Here is a 19,375-nt window from a genome sequence, read left to right as displayed (position 1 = left end):
GCAAAAATCTGGACAACATCCGAATTTGTTCGGCCCATTTCTTGATATTGTTGATAGCAACAGCTCTTAATTAATTTTCTAGTGTGATAATAAGAATATAATTTATATCAAGCTACTGCATTTGGCATTATTGCCTTAATATAATCACATTTAATAGCCTGCTACAGTAGCATCACAGTTCTTAAAATGTGCTGTATTTCTCATTGTATTCCAGGTAAAAAGTCTGATCTTTATCAAAAGGATGAGCCAGATTGGGTTAGGGTTAAAACCAGGTAGGTGACAATATCAGGATACGCAATAGACGGAAGATTCTCCGGGTCATTGATCCCAGACGAGGGAGGCAACTCGTATGGATGTGCACCACCAATAAACCGTAACTTTTCCAAGTCCTTCCCTGTATGCCTTTGCATCTACAACTCATTTTGAGGAGCTTTTGTGTAGTTTCTGACATTTATCCATCACACTGTTTACCTCCAAGTGCCTCCAATATGGCCGCGCATCCAGGTTACTTCCGAGAACATGACATAGGTGAAAACCCTTTATAACATCACTGATATTCACTGCACTGTCACCAAAAATACTCCACTTATCTCCTCTGATGATAGTACAACACTTGGTCTGACAAAAACATGTTATTTAAATTTTAATTGATTTTTATCAAATGTTGTTTGATGACACTTCTCTTGATGCAATATTTTACATAACACCGAGTAAAAATGGCATAGGTCCCCAGTGCACCAGTGTGGCCAAATAAATGATTGTGTGTATAGTCACTAAACCTTAAATCCTCACCACACAGAAAAATAGACATTAATAATATACCAATAAACTATTCAGGCTGTACCTCAAGTATGACAAATCAGAGGAAATACAAATAGGACACCTTCTCAAACTGTTTCAGTGGTAATTGATTATTGATTAAATATATTTTTACATTTTTAAAAAAAAATAAAAACCCATTAAAATTATGAAAAAATATTTAAATAGTTTTTTTTTTTCAAAATCAATGTAGCTCCAGTTTCCCTAAATCACCTTCTGCCGGGGTTACTCATTTTGGCACAACACCTACAGTTACGGCTGCTCGTGGGGAGCGCTGAGTGGGCGTGTCGCGTTCTTCGGGTCACATTTCATTTCGGGCCACGCCCTTCACTGCCGAGCTTTACGACTCTGTGCGTTTCAAGGTAAGTTAAAGCTCCTTAATATTATTCTTTCCATTCCTCAAATGTGACTTTTAGCGACGGAGGCTCGCGGGCGGTGCGTGAACGGACGGTTGTGGCGTGTGCCGTCGTGACGGCGCGTGCGGAGCGCTTAGAAAACCGTTTAAAACCTTAGTGAGAGTTGTTTTGTGTCGGTGTGAGTAAACTGTTTTAATCTGCAGATGTCTCTGAGTGAGAAGAGTGAAGAAGAGCTGAGCAGCTTACTGACGGAGTACGGAATCAAACACGGACCCATAGTCGGTACGCGCATGCGCACACACACGCTCACTTTTTTGTTTACTAGCACATTAGTAGTAGAAGCAGAATGTTTTTAATCTACTAGTAGTACTAGTGAAGCCAAAAGATTAACTAGTGGTACTACTAGAAATAATGCATATAAAAGTAGGAGGGATTAGAACAAAATCCAGGACCCTGATTGGTTTTGAAATCCAATGCCAAGCCTGAATTAGACTGTAAAAAGAATGGATGGGACAAGCTCGTCCAAAAGTGAAGCTTTATTATAGGTCATAAACCTATATAAAGTTAAAATACTCATCACATATTTTTTTTCCAAACCTAAACTCTGCTGTGATCATTAGTTATTATTACCCTACATTGTGTTTAAATGCTCATTTTTCTGAGAAGTTTGATTTAAATAATGTCACCAGGGCTCCTCCTGCAGGACCATACTGCTGACTTTGGCTCCAAATGACGTCAAATTTGCAAGATGGCTGCGCCCTATTTTGGCTTCAGAGTGTTGAGTGGGAACTGTGGAGGACATCACTTTCATTCTTTTTACAGTTTATGCTAGGGACACATTTTGCTTCACCAGTGCTAGTAGTGATATTTTTTTCTTCACTAGTAAAGTGTACTCACAAACTAGTAAACCTAAACTGAGTACAAAGATGAGTACTAGTAGATCTTAACTATTGTTATATCCGGCTTCACATTGGCTTCACATATAACCAATTAGAGAGCTGGATTTGGTTATAATGTTTCATATTTAATTGAGGTCTACTAGTACTACTTGTGAATCTTTTAGCTTTACTAGTAGACTAAAAACAGTTGACTCTAGTACTACTAATGTGATTTTTGAGTGTACACGTAGTATGAGTAAACAACAATTTTCTTTTACTAGTAAAGGTTTTTGGCACACCAGTGTGTAAGTAGACCTTACTAGTATAGCAAAATGCATCTATTTATCGATAATTCAAACTGTTTACTAGTAAACAATTTGTGTTGCTAGTACTAGAACTAGTAAAGCTTTGGGTTTTACTAGTAACATTTTTTAAGTCTAGGAGTAAAATCACCGATATATTACTCAAAGTAAACAAAATTATTGGCCTTACCAATATGGTTTACAACAAGTAAAAAAAGATCTTTAAGTACAATAAAAATAAAATAAAACTGACTCGTAAGAAAAACATCTTATCAGGTCAAAAAAAAAAGGCTTACGTCGCCTTCATTTGAGACATTTCATTCGATTAATATTTTGAACTAAGATTTGTAAATTATAAAACCTAAAACTTTTTTTGAACACATTTTAAAATTGAAATTGAAAAAGGGAAGTTGTGACTGGTTTGCTTTGAGCCAAAGCTAGAATGTTTAAAACGGTCATGCCTGATGCATCACTGTTGAAAGACGTTATCAGTTGGATACAGCATAGTCATTTTGTTGGACCACCTAATGGAGAAGCTACGCTACACTTTTATCTACAATATCACACCAGGTGTTGAAACTGCATTTTTCAACTGTAAACCAGTTGTATCCAACAGTTCAGCGCAAGCACCAGTTAATCCAAAAACAAGTCAAACCAGAACACCAGTTTACTGCTCGCTCATGTGGCAATGTTATTGTGACTCAGCAGCGTTGATGTGTTTGTTGATTCTTGACTGTTTGTATGTAGACTCCACAAGGAGGCTGTATGAGAGGAAGCTGGAAAAGGCCATGGAGGAAGATGCAGCTAAGCCATCCTCTGATAAAACCTACTACAGAGAGGAAGGTAGGCTGCTGTGCATGAGTCTAAGGACAGCAAACATAAATTATATTAATGCTTTGTGTGGTTTCATGCTTCTAAAATGCCTTTAGTCTCCAAGTGCAGAAAACAGCCGTAATCCACTCTTTAGTTGTTTCTATAGAAAGCTGCCTTAAAGGTCCCATGTCATGGTATTTTTCACCCATCTCCATTTGTTCTAAGAACCTCAAACACATAGTGTTTGAAATTTATTTTCCCAAACTCGCCTGTTTTCCAGAGTTTTAGCCTCTGAAAAGTCATTTTCTGAGCAACTCTACACAAACAGGCTGATTTGAGTGAGTGGGCGTGTCTGATGACATAGGGCCAGAGGACGTCCCACCCACTCCGTAGCGGAGCTCATGCTGCTTTATAAACACGAGACAGAGCGTGGGGGCTGGGCGTTCACCGGTACATACATAGCACTGCGCTAAGGACGCTGAACTGCTCACCTTCATGGGCGTGTCTGTTCACATGTCAATCACGGCAGAGAGCTTCCTAGAGGCGTGGCTTCTCCAGCTCAGTGCCGCGTCAAATTGCCAAAATTCTAATTACTATTATTTTGATCAATATCGTAATCACGATTATTTATCATGTTAGGGAAAAATCTGTATTTTTATTGCACTACTTTTAAGCCAACAATATGCAAAGAGTGTGAAATGAAGCTTTAAATAAGATCTATACATAAAAAAATAAAAAGAAATGAACCCAACAATTTAAAATGTACCAAGGGCTAAATGATTAAATACACTATTACAGAGTGCTATCACCAAATGCAACTCATTGGAAACTATTTGCTCTGTGCTTTCTTCGGGCAAGGGAGATGCCATAGTTATTAGGCCTACAGCTCCTAATAATAATAATTCATTTTTAATAATAATTAATTTGATTTAAAAGCACCTTTCAGGCCATCCAAGAACACTTTACAATAAAAACAGAATAATAAAAACAGTGCAATACATTAAAAAGAGTAGAATACAAAGAAGAGAAAAGAAAAGCAATGTAGGTGAAATTAGGGATGAGCATTTACAGAGTGGGCACATTATGGTCATAGTAATAATATAGTTAAGTTAACTACAATGTAGTTAATATGTTATTATATATAGTTAATATATATGTATATAATTTAACTATATAGTATTGGTAATAATAATTATTTATTAAGCACTTTTTGTACAAAAAAATGCATTCAAAGTGCTTAAGGGTAAAATGTGTACAGATGCCCACCACACATACACAGACATATATTGCTCATTGCTGGGTACAGAGGATCTTGGTGAGCAGACACCAACAATTGTTACCATATTTGTTGCGTACCGTTGGTGGGTGCTGGACTGTGCTGATGCTGGCAGAGTCTATTTTGGCGCTGTAATGCAAATCATCTTATAGATCACAGCACGTTCAATTAATGTCCAAAGTGCCATGAAACTTTTGAAAGATGAAAACCTTGTATAAAATTGCACACCATCATCTGATGCAGACAGGTGCGCTATCCCAAAATGCTGGTGAAGTTTGAGGCCTTCCAACTGTTGTTGTAGCTCCTTAACCTGGCAACGTAGAGCTTCGTTCTCGTCTACAAAATGACTTGCCCTTGTTCCTGTTTGAGGGACCACACAGTAATCATGACACAAAGCCATATCAGTCTCCATCTCTGAGTCCAAATGTAGCTCTTGGCCAGGACTGCTCCCTCTCCTTCTCTGCTCATATCATCAGCGTCACCAGGATTGCTTATTACCATCTCCACAATATCAATCGTCTTCGCCCATCACTCACCCTGGACAGCTCTTCCATATTGGTCAATGCACTTATCACATCCCACCTTGATTACTGTAACTCTCTCCTTTATGGTCCACCGTCCAATTCCCTTCATAAACTGCAACTTGTCCAGAATTCAGTTTCCAAAATGATCTCCTGTACCCCCTCATCTCATCACCCCAGTGCTCACTTAACTTAACTGGCTCCCGGTCCAATTCCATATCATATTCAAAGTCCTGCTCCTCACCTTCAAACCCCTCCATAATCTTGCCCCATCTTACCACACTGATCTCATTGAGTCCTATTCACCCTCCCGTACACTCAGGTCCTCCTCTGCCTCTCTTTTCGCCATTCCTCCTGCTTGTTACCTATCCACCATGGGACTACAGTCCCGGCCTCTGGATCACTCCCCCCCTGGAAATGTGCTCCTTACATCTCTCTCAGGGCGCACGATGGTTTAGTGGTTAGCACGTCGGCTTCAGAGCAAGAAGGTCCTGGGTTCAAGCCCTAGGGTGGAGTTTGCATGTTCTCCCCGTGCTGCGTGGGTTTTCTCCAGGTACTTTCGCTTCCTCCCGCTTCCGGGACAGAAAAAGGATGGATGGAGGGACGTTTCTCTCAATGTTCAAATCCCATCTCAAAACTCAGCTTTTTAAACATAATATGCTCCTCACTGTTTCCTTTTGTTCCTTTCCTTTTATGTGACAACATATTCTAAGATGGCCGCCCGGACTCGAGCCGAGACTATTTATTTAATAAGAGTCTTAGAAGACATAGATCTCATGAAAAGAGTGAATGGACAGAAGCATAAGCATGCGGACATTCTCACACACACACACAGAAAGCATGAATGTGTGTAATTGGTGGTCTTTGTTTACAGAGGATGAAGTGACCTACATCACCTACCACAGCTCGGTGAGTCCTGTCTGTCTATCTGTCTGTCTGTCTAACTTTACTCACTCAGTGTTATGTGGGAAAAACCTCACATTAGGGATGTGACGATTCACTCAACTCCTGATACGATTCGATTCACAATACGATTTATTCACAATTTATTTTACAAAATGAGACTGTAGACAAATGATGACTGAAAGTGTTTTTTTTTCTTCGAAAATAAAAATAAAAATACTGTACTATTTTCTTTTATCTTTCATTGTCAACAGAATCCCTTGATAAACTAGGCAAAACAATGCAATTTAATTAAAAATAAATCCTGAATGAAATAAATAAAGAAATAGTACAAATGAAGAAGAAGAAGCCTATTAATTTAAATTCTGGCTCTACAGTAAACTATGCAAAACTACATAATAGTTCCTTTTCTTTTTAAAAGTGCAAATGAAAACGTATTTTGTGCCTTAACAATTGGACTTTAAAACAAATCCCATATCAAAGAAATAATATAAATAAACAAACTATGGCTTTCATTCTCTCTCTCTTTCTCCCTTTCCTCACTGTGCTCCTCTTACCTTGGATTTCACAAGTTCTTTCATTCTCACCTTTCTCAGAAAAAAAAATCTTTTTTTTTAAGTCCTGCGATTCAATTTCAGAGTATCGATGTGAACCGTGACACCTTTGAATAGATTTTTTAACTGCCTCACGATCAATCTTTACATCCCTACCTCACATACAACCTTGGTTTGGTTCTGACAGGTGAAACACGAAGAATATTCAAATATGTGAGTACTTTTTAAAATTTTTATTTCTAATTCACTTTGAAAACACACCCTCACACATGTTTACATATTTCTGTTTCGCTTGCATTACTTCGTCTTTTTCAAATCCAGTGGTTCCCAAACTTTTTCTGTGCGCTCGTTGGCAACAAAATTTCAACAAAATGGGTAAAAAATGTATTGTGATGTCACTATTTTTCTTTAAAACGCGTAGAAATCACATAATTTGTGCTACCACATGTTTTAGAACATTAATAATAGTTCTTTGAGTGCAAAGAAAAGATGTTTTTCATGTTCAATGTTAAGCGAGGCCATTCTGACTGAACTTTGCATGTGGTGTCCACTAAAGGAGCAGCAATAATCTGAAGCAAAGAGGTCCTGCTGAGCCTGAAGAAGAGGATGTATCAGACAACAACACTCAGTGAGTTTCTCCACAATGGACATGGTTCCAATGTTGTGTGGCCTCTGAAGTAAATGCACAAAATCAGTCAAAACATGTACAATTACAGAAATTTACTGAAAAGAACAAGAAAAATAACAGAAACTTATAAAAAGGACAACAACAAAAACATTAAATTGACAGAAATAAACAAAATTTTCAAAAAAACAAACTAAAAATACACAAAATTGTCACATTCATAGAGTGAAACCTCCTCTAAGCACCAAATCTCCTCTTTTCCAGATATTGTCAGTTATCTGGAGCAATGATTCTGATCATAGTAACAATCATTCACACTTTAAATGCTTGGAAGAAATGTATACCCCCATCAGTAACCATACAGTAAGTCACAATGTATCAAGGACACACATTTTTTTGGAAGAATTGCAATGAATAACACAATCCGGATCCGATCCCGATGAAACTCAGTGGAGTAATTAAGGAACCAACCCAACATAACTGAGTTAAATTTCATAAAGATCAGCCTCTTATGAACTGAGATATAACTTTTTAAAATTTCACCAATGATGATTTTTCAAACTGATTCAGAATCAGCATTTTGATCCAGATGGAATCTTCCATGGCCTAATGTCTATATTTGTTAAAAATGTAATGTAATAAATAATTAAAAAGCGGAGAAATAAGAGAGTTGGAGATAAAAACAAAGCAGAGAAGTAAATATTTTATGAAATAGAGCATCGCGTTAGGCAGGCACAGAAGTCAAGCTAGCCAGCCCCACCAGCTGACAGTAGACTTTCCCTGATCAGTTAATCATCCAGCTGATCATGTTCTATGCTTCCCATTGGTTAGAGTAAGTCACTGCGCTGTATTTAAACCACTGCAAACGCGCCTCCTTCCACAAGCTTCATCCGCAAACGCCTCGCAACTCACCCCCACCCTAGCTCCTCCTCTTCTGTCTAACTAAACAGATGGTAACCACTCAACTTATCCAGGACACTCTGATGTTCTATCTCTCTATCCTGTTCTGTTCTCTTCCTTCTGTCCATTAACCCCAACCAGTCGAAGCAGATGGCTGCCACCTCTGAACCTGGTTCTGCTGGAGATTTCTTCCTATTGTTTCTTCCCACTGTCGCTGATGCTTCTACATGTGGATTTGTTGGGGTTTTTTCCACTTTCTTGCAAATGTTATATTTTGATAGCACGTAGAGATGACTTGTTGTAATTTGCGCAATATAAATAAAGTTGAATTGAATTGACACTAACGCCCGTGCTTCTGTTCCAGGGGGTCATGCTGACCGTGCTCTCTGTATATGCCTTTCTATGTAGCTCATGGAAGCCCCCTTCACTTTGGGCTTTCCACGCAGCTGCTGGAATGGCAGACAGTACCCAGAACAGAGCCTAAATAAAGCTATTTGACTAAAGTGATCCTGACTTAATTATAAAACATGAAAATTTGCATAAAACAGTAAAAGTGAAAAACAGCAATAATAAAAGATGTAACATATCAAACAATTCAAGGAATAAAATTATGAAATCAGACTAAATAAATACATTTTCAGCTTGTGTTTAAAAATCTTGACATTCTCAGCTCCTGCTAAAAGACAAACAAACAAATAAAAGCTGATGAAAATTTTTACTCTTTGGATGAGGTAGTACAAAAAAGCAAAAATGAAAACAAAAATACACCAAATGACTCAAAATGACAAACAAAACAACCATAAACTCTTTATTTGCTGTGTTGAAGCTCTGCTTGTTCAATAATGTAATGCTGACATGAATATTGATCATGTGACCCTCAGATCAGATGCAATCATTTTTCTGACCCATCTCTGTGTGATGTCTCACTTCTTTCCTGTTTCTCAGACCTCCTGTAGAGAGAAGCCACAGGGCAGCCAATCACAGGGCAGCCCCGCCCACTGCCCGCACTGCACTTGCACCAAAGAAGTCCGGGAGCGTTCTGTGGTCCATCATTAAAGGCTTGATGGTCCTCGCTGTGCTTGCACTCGCCTTATACTACCTTCTGTACCGCACGTTGGAAAACGCTGACGGTTCCCCAGATTTGTAACATGATTTTCCTTTCAGTGAAACATCTATAGCCTTTTAGAGTCCACCCATATCCTCTACTGAGTTTTAAAGAGTGACCAAAGACAAATTAAAGAATGTGTTCCTAAGCAGTGCTTTGGCTGGTTTAAAAACATAATGGCAGTGGTTTTTTTAAACTGGCTTCAGGACCAACCAGCTTTGTTCCTGCTGTGATGCAAACTATCACTGCATAACTGTAAATAACCTTCCTTTTAGCCAAAAACTTTTTTTAGTAAATACATGGAAAAGAAAGTGTTCTGTTGATTTGGTGAGAACTGCAGGGTTATCTCACCCCCTAAAACCTCCGATCAGATTTTTTTTAAAACACACTATCTACTACACACTAGATTGTTATGATTTGTTTAAATTTTTTTACATTACTGTACTAAATACATATGTAAGTGTCCCGAGAGTTAAAGATTAATAAATGCATGATTATTTTTCCAACTGATATTTTTGTCTTTTTTCTTTTCCAAAAACATTGAATCATATCGTCCATCACCAAGTTTCAAACTTCCAATAACAAGTTCACTAATTAGTAAAAGATTCTCAAATCAAACAATGAATTAAAAACAACGCATTCATATAATAGAGTAACTCAACCCAAAAAACGTTTTCTATTTTGCTGAAGACAAATGTATTTGGATATGACATTTTTATCAAAGTATTTTGACGGGGGCTGCTGTTAAAGTGTCAGTACACCCCCAGGTTTTTGCTGACATGCTACTAGGGGGAAACAAAAAAGACAGTGACTATTTGTACAGTTGCCGTACGGACAACCTCTGGTGCTATTGGTAGGGTTAGGTTATAACCCTATATCACAACAATTTTTAGGGTTAGGTTTAGTCTTAGTCACGTGACCTAAACTGGCCAATGAGGGGTGCTGCGTACGGATAGAATATTGGTATATTGATAGGGCAACCGTATGGATAGACACTGCCAACAGTGCCTTGATTATGGTCGTTGCTTCTAGAGTAGTTAAGACACACCCAGTAACAGCAGCCCCGCCCCCACAGTGCTGCACAGTTCGACATGGAGCTGTCAATCAATGCTCAGTGAGGGCTCTGAGAGGAAGAAACCATTCTCTTTCTTCTTCTGTGTAGTTTTACTGCAGTTGGCAACCAAGGCAAGGAGCGTTACCGCCTCCAGTAGCCCCGCCCATAATCAAGGCATTTTTTAAATTTCCAGTCTATAGGTGCACGTCAGGTTTAATTACTCTGTAAATGAACTATTATAGTACAGCTGATGATTTTTTTTTAAGCTTTTCTCTTTTCAGTAAGTATTTTTTTCCATGTTGAATGAAGAACATTAATAGTTTATAGACATGTTCAGTCATTTTCTTTGTGAAGGAATGTTTTTGCGGAGCTAAATTTGTCTCTAATATTTCTTTTTTTCACCTTGTCTGCACATGCTGTCAAAGGTAAACATTCGTAGTTCAACCTTTTCGCGACAGCAATGCATGTTTTATTATTGCTACTAAATAAATTAATTTATTTTATTGCATAATTGTTACCATCACCAACCCTGCATAAGGAAGGGTAAGAAAAACTATTAGACAGAGAACATAAAAAGTGAGGGCAGTGTTACACCTTGGTGAGGGGGAAGGGAATAGGAAAGAGGGAGTCAGGGTAGGACAATGGAAGGGGTGGGGAAGAGTTTACTATTTTAAGGTGAGAATGCAATATGGTGTTACAGTCAGCAAAACTCTAGTTAAGATTGCCTAAAACATATTGGAGAGAAATTGCTCAGCAAAGACTAAATTAAATGTATTACTGAATTACAATTTAATAGTATTTTGGACTTGATAATTCATGCAAGTAATGCCCAGTGTTGGGAACGTTACTTTAAAAAAGTAATTAGTTATAGTTACTATTTGTTCCAAAAAGTAACTGCTTTAGTAACTGAATTACTCTATAATAAAAGTAACTCATTACCAAGGAAAGTAACTATTTGCGTTACTGTTAAAAAAAAAAAAGTTGCTCTATGTCAAAGAATTCACATTTTTTAGATGCATGTGTCATGAGGTGCTTCATTAAATTTGAGTTCCTTACAACGGATGTGAACAAAGTTTCACTCCTGGATATAATGAACACTTCACATGCACGTTCTTGCCTTTGACCACAATTAATTTAAAGTAGTGTTTGTATCGCCTTAAAAATGTCAACTTTTCATCAGACTGCTCCACGCTCACCATCTCTGCTGCTTCATCCAGTGTGCGTGTGTGTGTGTGTGTGTGTGTGTGTGTGTGTGTGTGTGTGTGTGTGTGTGTGTGTGTGTGTGTGTGTGTGTGTGTGTGTGTGTGTGTGTGTGTGTGTGTGTGTGTGTGTGTGTGTGTGTGTGTGTGTGTGTGTGTGTGTGTGTGTGTGTGTAACGCACCACATTTAATGTTCAGTAATGATAACGGCGTAAAAAGTAATTAGTTAGATTACCCCGTTACTGAAAAACAAACGCCGTTACCAAACGTCGTTATTTTAAACGCAGTTATTCCAAACACTGGTAATGCCTAATACTTTCTCCAGACATTAAACCTTTCCAATGTTTTGTGCCTTTGGTTAAAAACCAGAACACTTGGAATGGAAAGTCCTGTTTACTCTCCATCTTTCGCCTGAACAAAAAACAGCATTTCCAGAAATAAGGAATAAGCTTTACTTTTAGCTTTTATTGAAATATATTTTGAAGCTATGCACATTGTTTTTAATTGTTTTTGCATTTCTTTTTTATTACAATGTGGATTTTGTTTGTTGGAATGAGTTGAAAACATGTCTGTGTGATTTCATAACAAAAAAACAAGAATTCAAATAAAAGCTTCATTAAACATTGATGTTGACGGAAAGTCTTAAATATACAAAGGAGGGTAAATTGTTGACTTCGACAACTTGCATCGTCAACTGTGTTTTATTCATTCCAAATGAAATGCAAGTCTTTATTTCGTCTCTTCCACTTTTAACGTCCCATGTCTTTATTCGAGACACTTGAAAGCTGTGGTGACGATCCCATAAACTCCTACTCCGTGCTGTGATTGGTTAAAGTTCTCCTGATCAGAATAATCCACCCAGTCAGTGTTTGTCAGGAACAGGAAGCTGTGCACAGAAGTTGTCCCGAAACCAGTCTAGATCCCACCAGTGATGTTCATGTCCACGGGCAGAGGGGACAGGTCAGCTTCTGCCATTGTTGGGGGCATTGGCGGCCTGTGAGGGAGTGAGATTTAATAAAAGGAAACCCACCACAGGAGAGCATACGATGAGCATATGATGAGTGAGCAGCGTTGTTGTAAAGTGTATGTGGACGCGTACCTTAGAGAATGTCCCTCAAAGCCCAGAGCTGTGATGAAGATGTTGATGAGGACAGTGAAGAAGACGAACACAGTGGCCACGTTGTTCATCCTGTCCAGTTTGGCATGTTTCCTCACATCGTTCAGATCATACTTCACTGCTTGCGCACAGTTACAAAAACAGACAAAAAATAATTACTCTGCCAATATTAGGCACAATGAGACAGCAGCTGTTAGCGTTTAAAGGCAGATATCAAACAACTGTCAAAGATTCATTTAACGAAGATGTTTATTGTTGTTATGTGGGGGTTTGGGATCATTTTGTGTGTTTTGGATGGCACTTTGTGCATTTAAGGAATAATTTTGTGTGTTTTTGTTGCCATTTTGTGTATTTTTAGAGTTTGGTGCATTTACTATTTGGAGGACAAACAAACCTGTTCCTCCTTCAACTTTAAGGTTTTAAATTCTACGGGTCATTTTCGTCCACTCTAAATGACGTGTGTGTGTGTGTGTGTGTGTGTGTGTGTGTGTGTGTGTGTGTGTGTGTGTGTGTGCGCGTGCGTGTGCGCGTGCGTGCGTGCGTGCGTGCGTGCGTGCGTGCGTGTGTCACTAACCAATGAAGATAAGAAGCAGCCCCACAATGACCTGTAAGGTGATAGACAAGGACAGCAGCACGATGAGTGGGACGTAGAAACGGTACCGAGGCCCCACGTAGAGGATCGTTTTCAGCTGGGACGAGTTGGCCATCAGCAGAGCCACATCCAGCATGCTCTGAGCGGCGCTCTTCTTTGTGGCGTAGTGGTTCAAGTTCAGGCGCCTATGCACTTTGCCAGAACGGGCCTAACAGACACACCACAGTAACTAATGTGTAGATTACACATGAAGCCCCCTGGGTGGGTTTGAGTCATCATATAAAACAGACTGGGGCCAAGTGACAGAAAAATACACAAAACAACAGCAAAAGTATGTTACGGTTTCATTTGTAAGCCTTTTCACACTTTTCGGAAATCTCTCTCTCGCTCATTTTATTTATAAGCGCTTTTCAAAAACTCAAAAACACTTTACAGTTGTTAAAACAACTACACAAGTCAAAAAAATAACCTAACAATAATAAAGGTAACGAAGTGTCAATTGATACGAAAGCATATGTTTACTGGACCTTTTCTACATAAGCATAATGTACCTGTTTTGTTTCACTGTGCCAGGATGGCCTTGTGGTCCAAGGCACCGCACTCACTTTCCTTCTGCTAACGTAAGTTCGAGTCCTACTTTTGTCATATATATTTTTTCATTTCAACATATTTAACATGGCAAATTCCACCTTTCAAAATACATGTACAAAAAAATAAACATTTTAGGGTATTTCCTGGGTTAAGGTTAGGAATAGTGTTAGGGTTAGGGCTAAAATAAAAGGGTTAGCAGATAGCTAAAAATAAATATGAGCTAAAATAAAACTGACGGAACTTTAGGTCACGTGGTGCACCTATCACGTCACCAAAACTGGCCAATGAGGGGCGCTCTGTATGAATAGACTGCCAGTTTTTGTATCAGTAACCACGGCCTAAAAGTAAATATAGAAAATACATAATAATCATAAGCTAAAAGCTTGGGAGAAGGTAAACAAGGGAGGTCTGTTGCTTTGATACTGCTTCTCACATCGGTTTTTAAAAGTGCTCCAATCAGCAGAAAGCCCTGGCCTCTCTGAGTTCGAATATGTTGGTAGTCGGGGCTTGTTGTTCAGAGACTAAGTCCCATCATTGGGAGGAGTGTGGAGGCAGAGGAAGTCTGTCGCTTTGATACTGCTTCTCCCATCAGTTTTACAAAAGTGCACGGATATGTGCATCGTTCCGGAGTAGAGTCCGAATTCTGCCCGCTGGAGACCCAGGTAGTTGGTGTTTTTGTAAACAAGGTGGAATCAGTGTGGAAGAGAGGGTGACTGCCCTTGCTTCAATACTGCTGCTCCCATTGGTTTATAAAAGTACTCGGATTGGGTCGATCAGTGGAAAGTCCTGGTCCCTCCTCGATTCCAAATATGAGTATTATTAATGATGTATACACTTCTCTGGACTAAAATGACAAAAGCTGTTAGGTTGGAAATATCAACAGACCAACCGAGCTTGTTGACGTTTATATCCCCCTCGACCTGTGACCCCCCCAGGTCACGCAAGCGCAGTTCCAGAGTGTGAAAAGGCTTATTCAGGCAACTTTTCAGGAAATGAAATTTCTCTTTGAGAAAGAACTCATAAGGACACATCAAAGCAATCAGCAGATGCCTTTGAGGAAGACTGACAGTTGACAGCCGAAACGTGTCTGAGATCAAAGTAAATTTCCTGAAAAAAAGTTGTCTGAATAAATGAAACCGTAACACATTATTCAAAAAGATGACAAAATTAACTTGCTGGAATTAATAGCAAAAATACACAAAATGATTCGAACATTTTTTTTAAAAATTGCAGAAAAATCTGTAGCATTTACATCATGATTAAGCAGCAGTTAAATGCAGGGAAAACTTAAAAAAAAAAATAATAATAATTATAGAGACATATTTGGACTGAATCTGTGAATGGGTTTGGTCCAGAATACATCAGTGAGATGTTAGTCAGGTATGAACCCAGCAGGTCTCTCAGATCTATGGACACAGGTCAGATAGTGGAGCCCAGAGCTCACAGTAAACATGGTGATGCTGCTTTTAGTTGTTATGCTGCAAAGAAGTGGAACAAACTGCCATCAGAGCTGAAATCAGCATCCAATGTGAACATTTTTAATTCAAAGTTAAAGGCACTTTTTTTCTCTACTGCGTATGATTGAAAGGGAGAGTTTTGGTCATGTTGTTGATGTAATGTGTTTGTTGATGATTTTAATTGATTTTACTGATGATTTTAAATGTTCTTATTGATTTTAAGCTGTTGAATGTTTTATCATGTAAAGCACATTGAGTTGCCTTGTGTATGAAATGCGCTATACAAATAAATTTGCCTTGTCTAGTTATATCAGAAGATAAGTTCAGCTAAGAGAGGTGATGGTCAGTAAATAAGTGTTTTATTATATATTAGATATCTATGTCACATGACCAGTTATAATAATAATACATAATAAAAGCTAGATCAGGATTTTATATATTTATATTTTATAATGACTACATCAGGATTTTACAATTAAGCAATAAAATAAATTAATTTATTTCATTGCAATAACAAAACATGCATTGCTGTCTCATAATGATTGCACTTCTTGTAGTGTTGACCTTTGACAGCATGTGCAGACATCAGGATTTTATATATTTATATTTTCAACAGGGCTACAAAGGCAAGAATAGAAGACTCAAAGTTCCACCAAGCGAAAAATCTATTTTGTCAATATTGTCAGTTATCTGGATCAATCATGCTGACTTGATCATTCACACTTTAAAGGCTTGGAAGAAATGTATATCCCCATTAATATTAACCATACAGTTACATTTTTTTCGAAAAATCTCAAAGAAATGTGCAATTCAGATCCGAACCGGGACATGAGAGAGATTGGGATAATTCCAATTTTCCAAATTTATCCAGCATCAGTAATGATCTGGATCCCCTCCAAAATGTAATGGAATCTTCCATGACCTAAAAGGTCTATCTTTGGTTAAAGTTTTATCCAAAATATTTTGGATTTAATCCTGCAAACAGGTAAACAAAGAAATAAATGAATAAATGCCGTTGAAAATATTTCCTCCTTGGCAAAGGTAATTACCCAAAAATTGACAAAACAACAACAAAATCACTCAAACCCTATGTTGTTGAATTCTAATGCTGACATGAATGTGATAAAAGCTTCCCATCTCTAAATAAATCCAAGTCAGTGTCAATCTTAGCATAAATAGCTTTGGACTGTGAAAGAAAACTTAAGAAAAATTATACCTGTAGGTGTGATACTGTGCTGCAAAGTGAAACTGTCATACTTTTGTTCCTATTGAGGTGTGTCTAAGCACGTCTTTGTGCTCAGGTGTGTCAGTCAGAGAAAAGTTGGGCGTGGCAGAGCAACACGTGATGACTCACCAAGAGAGAGAGAAAGAAAGAAACAAGACAGAACGTGCTGTAAGAGTTCTTCTTTCCTCTTAGAAACACATTGAAGACATTTTTAAAATGATTATTACAATAAATGCTCCAAATATTTTATTACAACAAGTGATTAAAAAGTTCACCTTTAAAGGTCACTCCTTTTACATGCAGATGAAACTCTGAAGGTAAAAGTAAAGGCCTGACAATTAGCTGCTTACCTCCACGTCCCCCATTTTATTCAGAGCCATGTCCTCTCCATCCCGTCTGCGCTCATAATCCATCTCCCTCTGTTTGATGAGCCCCTGGCTCAAATCCTATGCTGTCCTACAGAAAGTTTATGCTGTACACAAACCCAACAGGTCAGGCAGCTTCTCCACTTCCAGGCGCATATGCAGACCCCTCCCTTGCACACATCACTCCTCCCTGTGCTGGTGACATTCAATTATGAGGCAGAAATGTAGCTTCTTTCTCACTGCACTCGATGTTCTCCTGCTAATTTTGTCGAAGTCAATGCATTTCAGTACTAACTCCAGCGAGTTATTCTCTTCTTTTTCAATAATATATTTAAGGAAGTTTACTTTGATCTTTTGAAGATCAAAGTAACATTAAATCGCCAAATACCTCAATTATTTGTTCGATGTAATTAATGAAACTTAACAGCTATTAAGTGAACTGCCTAAATGTATTTATTTATTTATTTTATGTGCGTATATATTTTCTTAGTGTTCCGGTTGGATGAGTGTTGAATGACATCCCTAAAACGGAGCCCAGATGTGAAGTTATTTTGAACAACTAGAACTCCACTTTAATGCTCTTCATAACCCGAACACAAGATGAGCAGTGAAAAAAGACTGCAGAATCCAAGTCAATATCCTTTAAAACATCCTTAAAGAGTAACTAATCCCCAAACACACTTTTTTCTGCTGAATACATAAGTATTCTGTAACGGTTGGCCCCACTCCTCTTATAAAAGCTGAGATGAGGGACTACGATAGTTTTCCTTCTATGCCAGCCCTCAATGAGCATTGATTAACAGCTCCATGCAAAGCTGCGTTCTGCTGCGGTAGTGATAGTGACTCTGTGCTTCTATAAAGAGCTGATTCTAATCAAAGGGTTCGTCAAGCTATGTGTGTATGTAAAGAAACATTGTGTGTGTATTCCCGTCGGTCTCTGCGTGTATTCTTTGTGTGTGTGTGTGTGTGTGTGTGTGTGTGTGTGTGTGTGTGTGTGTGTGTGTGTGTGTGTGTGTGTGTGTGTGTGTGTGTGTGTGTGTGTGTGTGTGTGTGTGTGTGTGTGTGTGAGGGTATGTTTTGGGGCTCATGGCTGGGTCTGTTTTCCCGTGAGTGATATGGTGTCTGTGAGGTGTGTGTGCATGGATGAGCTTCACATCGAGATTGTGTGCCTATGATTGTAGTAGTTGATCACAGCTCTCCTGAAATTTCCATCGCATCCGTAACTGCTGCAACATGCTGGAGCTCTCTGCAGCAGATAGGCAGCCGTTCTATTTTTGCTGGACAACAAAGCTGTGCTGCAGCAATTTAACAAATATAAACCCAATGCGGGACAGGAAGTAGTGCATAGACACAAAATAAAATATCTAAATTATTTTCAAAACAAAAAATCCGTGTTCAAGGCAGATCGTAATTTTGTCACTTGATCGAGGTTATCTCTAGCAGAGGAAAACACAGACCTTCCGGGGGCCTCCAGCGGGCCCATTTTGGACTCTAGCTGAAAACCGAGCACATATCTGGACTCGGGAGTAAAATCTGTTTGACACCGCATTTATGACAAAATGAACACTTTTTTTCGGCCCAAAAATTTTGCGTTTTGGTTCGTTTTTGAATGAAAGTGTCTATTCGTACGGTTGCCGTACGGAAAGTCCCCGGTGCTATTGGTATGTTTACCAAAGTACACGTACGTAGCGTCTTAGGGTTAGGGTTAGGTTTAGGGTTAAGTTTAGGGTTATGGTTAAGTTATAACCCTATATCGCAACAATTTTTAGGGTTAGGTTTACGGTTAGGTTTAGTCTTAGTCACGTGACCTAAACTGGCCAATATCTGATCTATCACGTGACCTAAACTGGCCAATGAGGGGCGCTGTGTATGGATAGAATGTTGGTATATTGATACGGCAACTGTACGGATAGCCACTGCCTTTTTGAATCTCAGGTCAGCAGAATGCAGGGGTTTAATTACTGTTTAAACAAAAACAAGCATACTTATGCTACACCAATGCAAATAGCTACTCAGAAAAAGAACAGAATCTCCGTGACACCAACGAACATCCTGGAACAAAGCTGCATAAGAAATCCAAAGGTAGGTAAAAAATGTCCTCCAATGCTTTACTTGAAGATACAGTATATTAAAAGATATTGACTCACTTGGAAGCCGTTTGGGCGACCGCGTGGATATTAGCAGTCAGATGCAGCAACAGTGCAAGTCAGGAGTGAAAAACATTAAGAAAGAGATGGACAATCTCAGAAAAGAAAATGAGGTGCCAAAAGATTGTCTACTGCACCAGGAAATAATACAAAAGAAGGTAGTGTTTACAGATAAAAGGCAAAAAAGAAAATGCTGTCGAGAGTAAAAGAGTAGTTATAGCAAACCTCCTACAAAAAATTGCACCTGACTTGGCTACTAAAGCCTAATTTAAGGTTCTGCGTAAAAAATCCCCTGCCGTAGACGCACGTGGGCTCAGACTCCCTCCCCCGTATCCTTATATGCGCCTCCCAAAAATCCTGATTACCCGTCAAGTCGACGCTTTGACGCGTAGTCAGCTAGCGCTGTGATTGGTCAGCTCTAAACCTCAGCCCCGGTCACTGCCTTTTCCAGTCACACCGCCATGTTTCAACTTTTAGCGTAGCGATACAAAAATTGTTTCTACAGTAGATTGAGTCAAAAAGAGAACCGAGACGGTCTAAAAGTGCAGGAGTTTTATTATTTCCTTTCACGGCTGC

General features: G+C 38.7%; 2 protein-coding genes across 4 annotated transcripts; one reads left to right on the top strand and one right to left on the bottom strand.

The window, feature by feature from the left end:
• The first annotated feature begins 1,052 nt into the window (after window positions 1-1,052).
• On the top strand, window positions 1,053-9,562 carry emd (emerin). 2 transcript variants are annotated; one of them, XM_028454072.1, is made up of 7 exons: window positions 1,053-1,181; window positions 1,379-1,457; window positions 3,103-3,198; window positions 5,840-5,874; window positions 6,610-6,635; window positions 6,979-7,050; window positions 8,893-9,562. In XM_028454072.1, exons 2-7 carry the CDS (start codon window positions 1,379-1,381, stop codon window positions 9,092-9,094), a joined length of 510 nt encoding a protein of 169 aa, XP_028309873.1. In that variant the 5' UTR covers window positions 1,053-1,181; the 3' UTR covers window positions 9,095-9,562. The 2 variants fall into 2 exon arrangements, with proteins under 2 accessions (XP_028309873.1, XP_028309874.1); XM_028454073.1 differs by lacking the exons at window positions 6,610-6,635; window positions 6,979-7,050 and having other exon boundaries at window positions 8,893-9,026.
• Window positions 9,563-11,904: 2,342 nt separating this feature from the next.
• Window positions 11,905-16,816, bottom strand: LOC114467638 (ninjurin-1). 2 transcript variants are annotated; one of them, XM_028454089.1, is made up of 4 exons: window positions 16,638-16,816; window positions 12,997-13,222; window positions 12,405-12,543; window positions 11,905-12,299 (listed from the first exon to the last, which is right to left on the bottom strand). In XM_028454089.1, exons 1-4 carry the CDS (start codon window positions 16,698-16,700, stop codon window positions 12,221-12,223), a joined length of 507 nt encoding a protein of 168 aa, XP_028309890.1. In that variant the 5' UTR covers window positions 16,701-16,816; the 3' UTR covers window positions 11,905-12,220. The 2 variants fall into 2 exon arrangements, with proteins under 2 accessions (XP_028309890.1, XP_028309891.1); XM_028454090.1 differs by having other exon boundaries at window positions 12,405-12,540.
• Between the last annotated feature and the right edge of the window lie 2,559 nt (window positions 16,817-19,375).

The sequence above is a fragment of the Gouania willdenowi genome, chromosome 7 (genome assembly GCF_900634775.1).
Source record: "Gouania willdenowi chromosome 7, fGouWil2.1, whole genome shotgun sequence".
NCBI lineage: Eukaryota > Metazoa > Chordata > Actinopteri > Blenniiformes > Gobiesocidae > Gouania > Gouania willdenowi.
The sequence above is the reverse complement of the archived record's forward strand: the minus strand, read 5'-3'. Positions and strand labels throughout refer to the sequence as shown.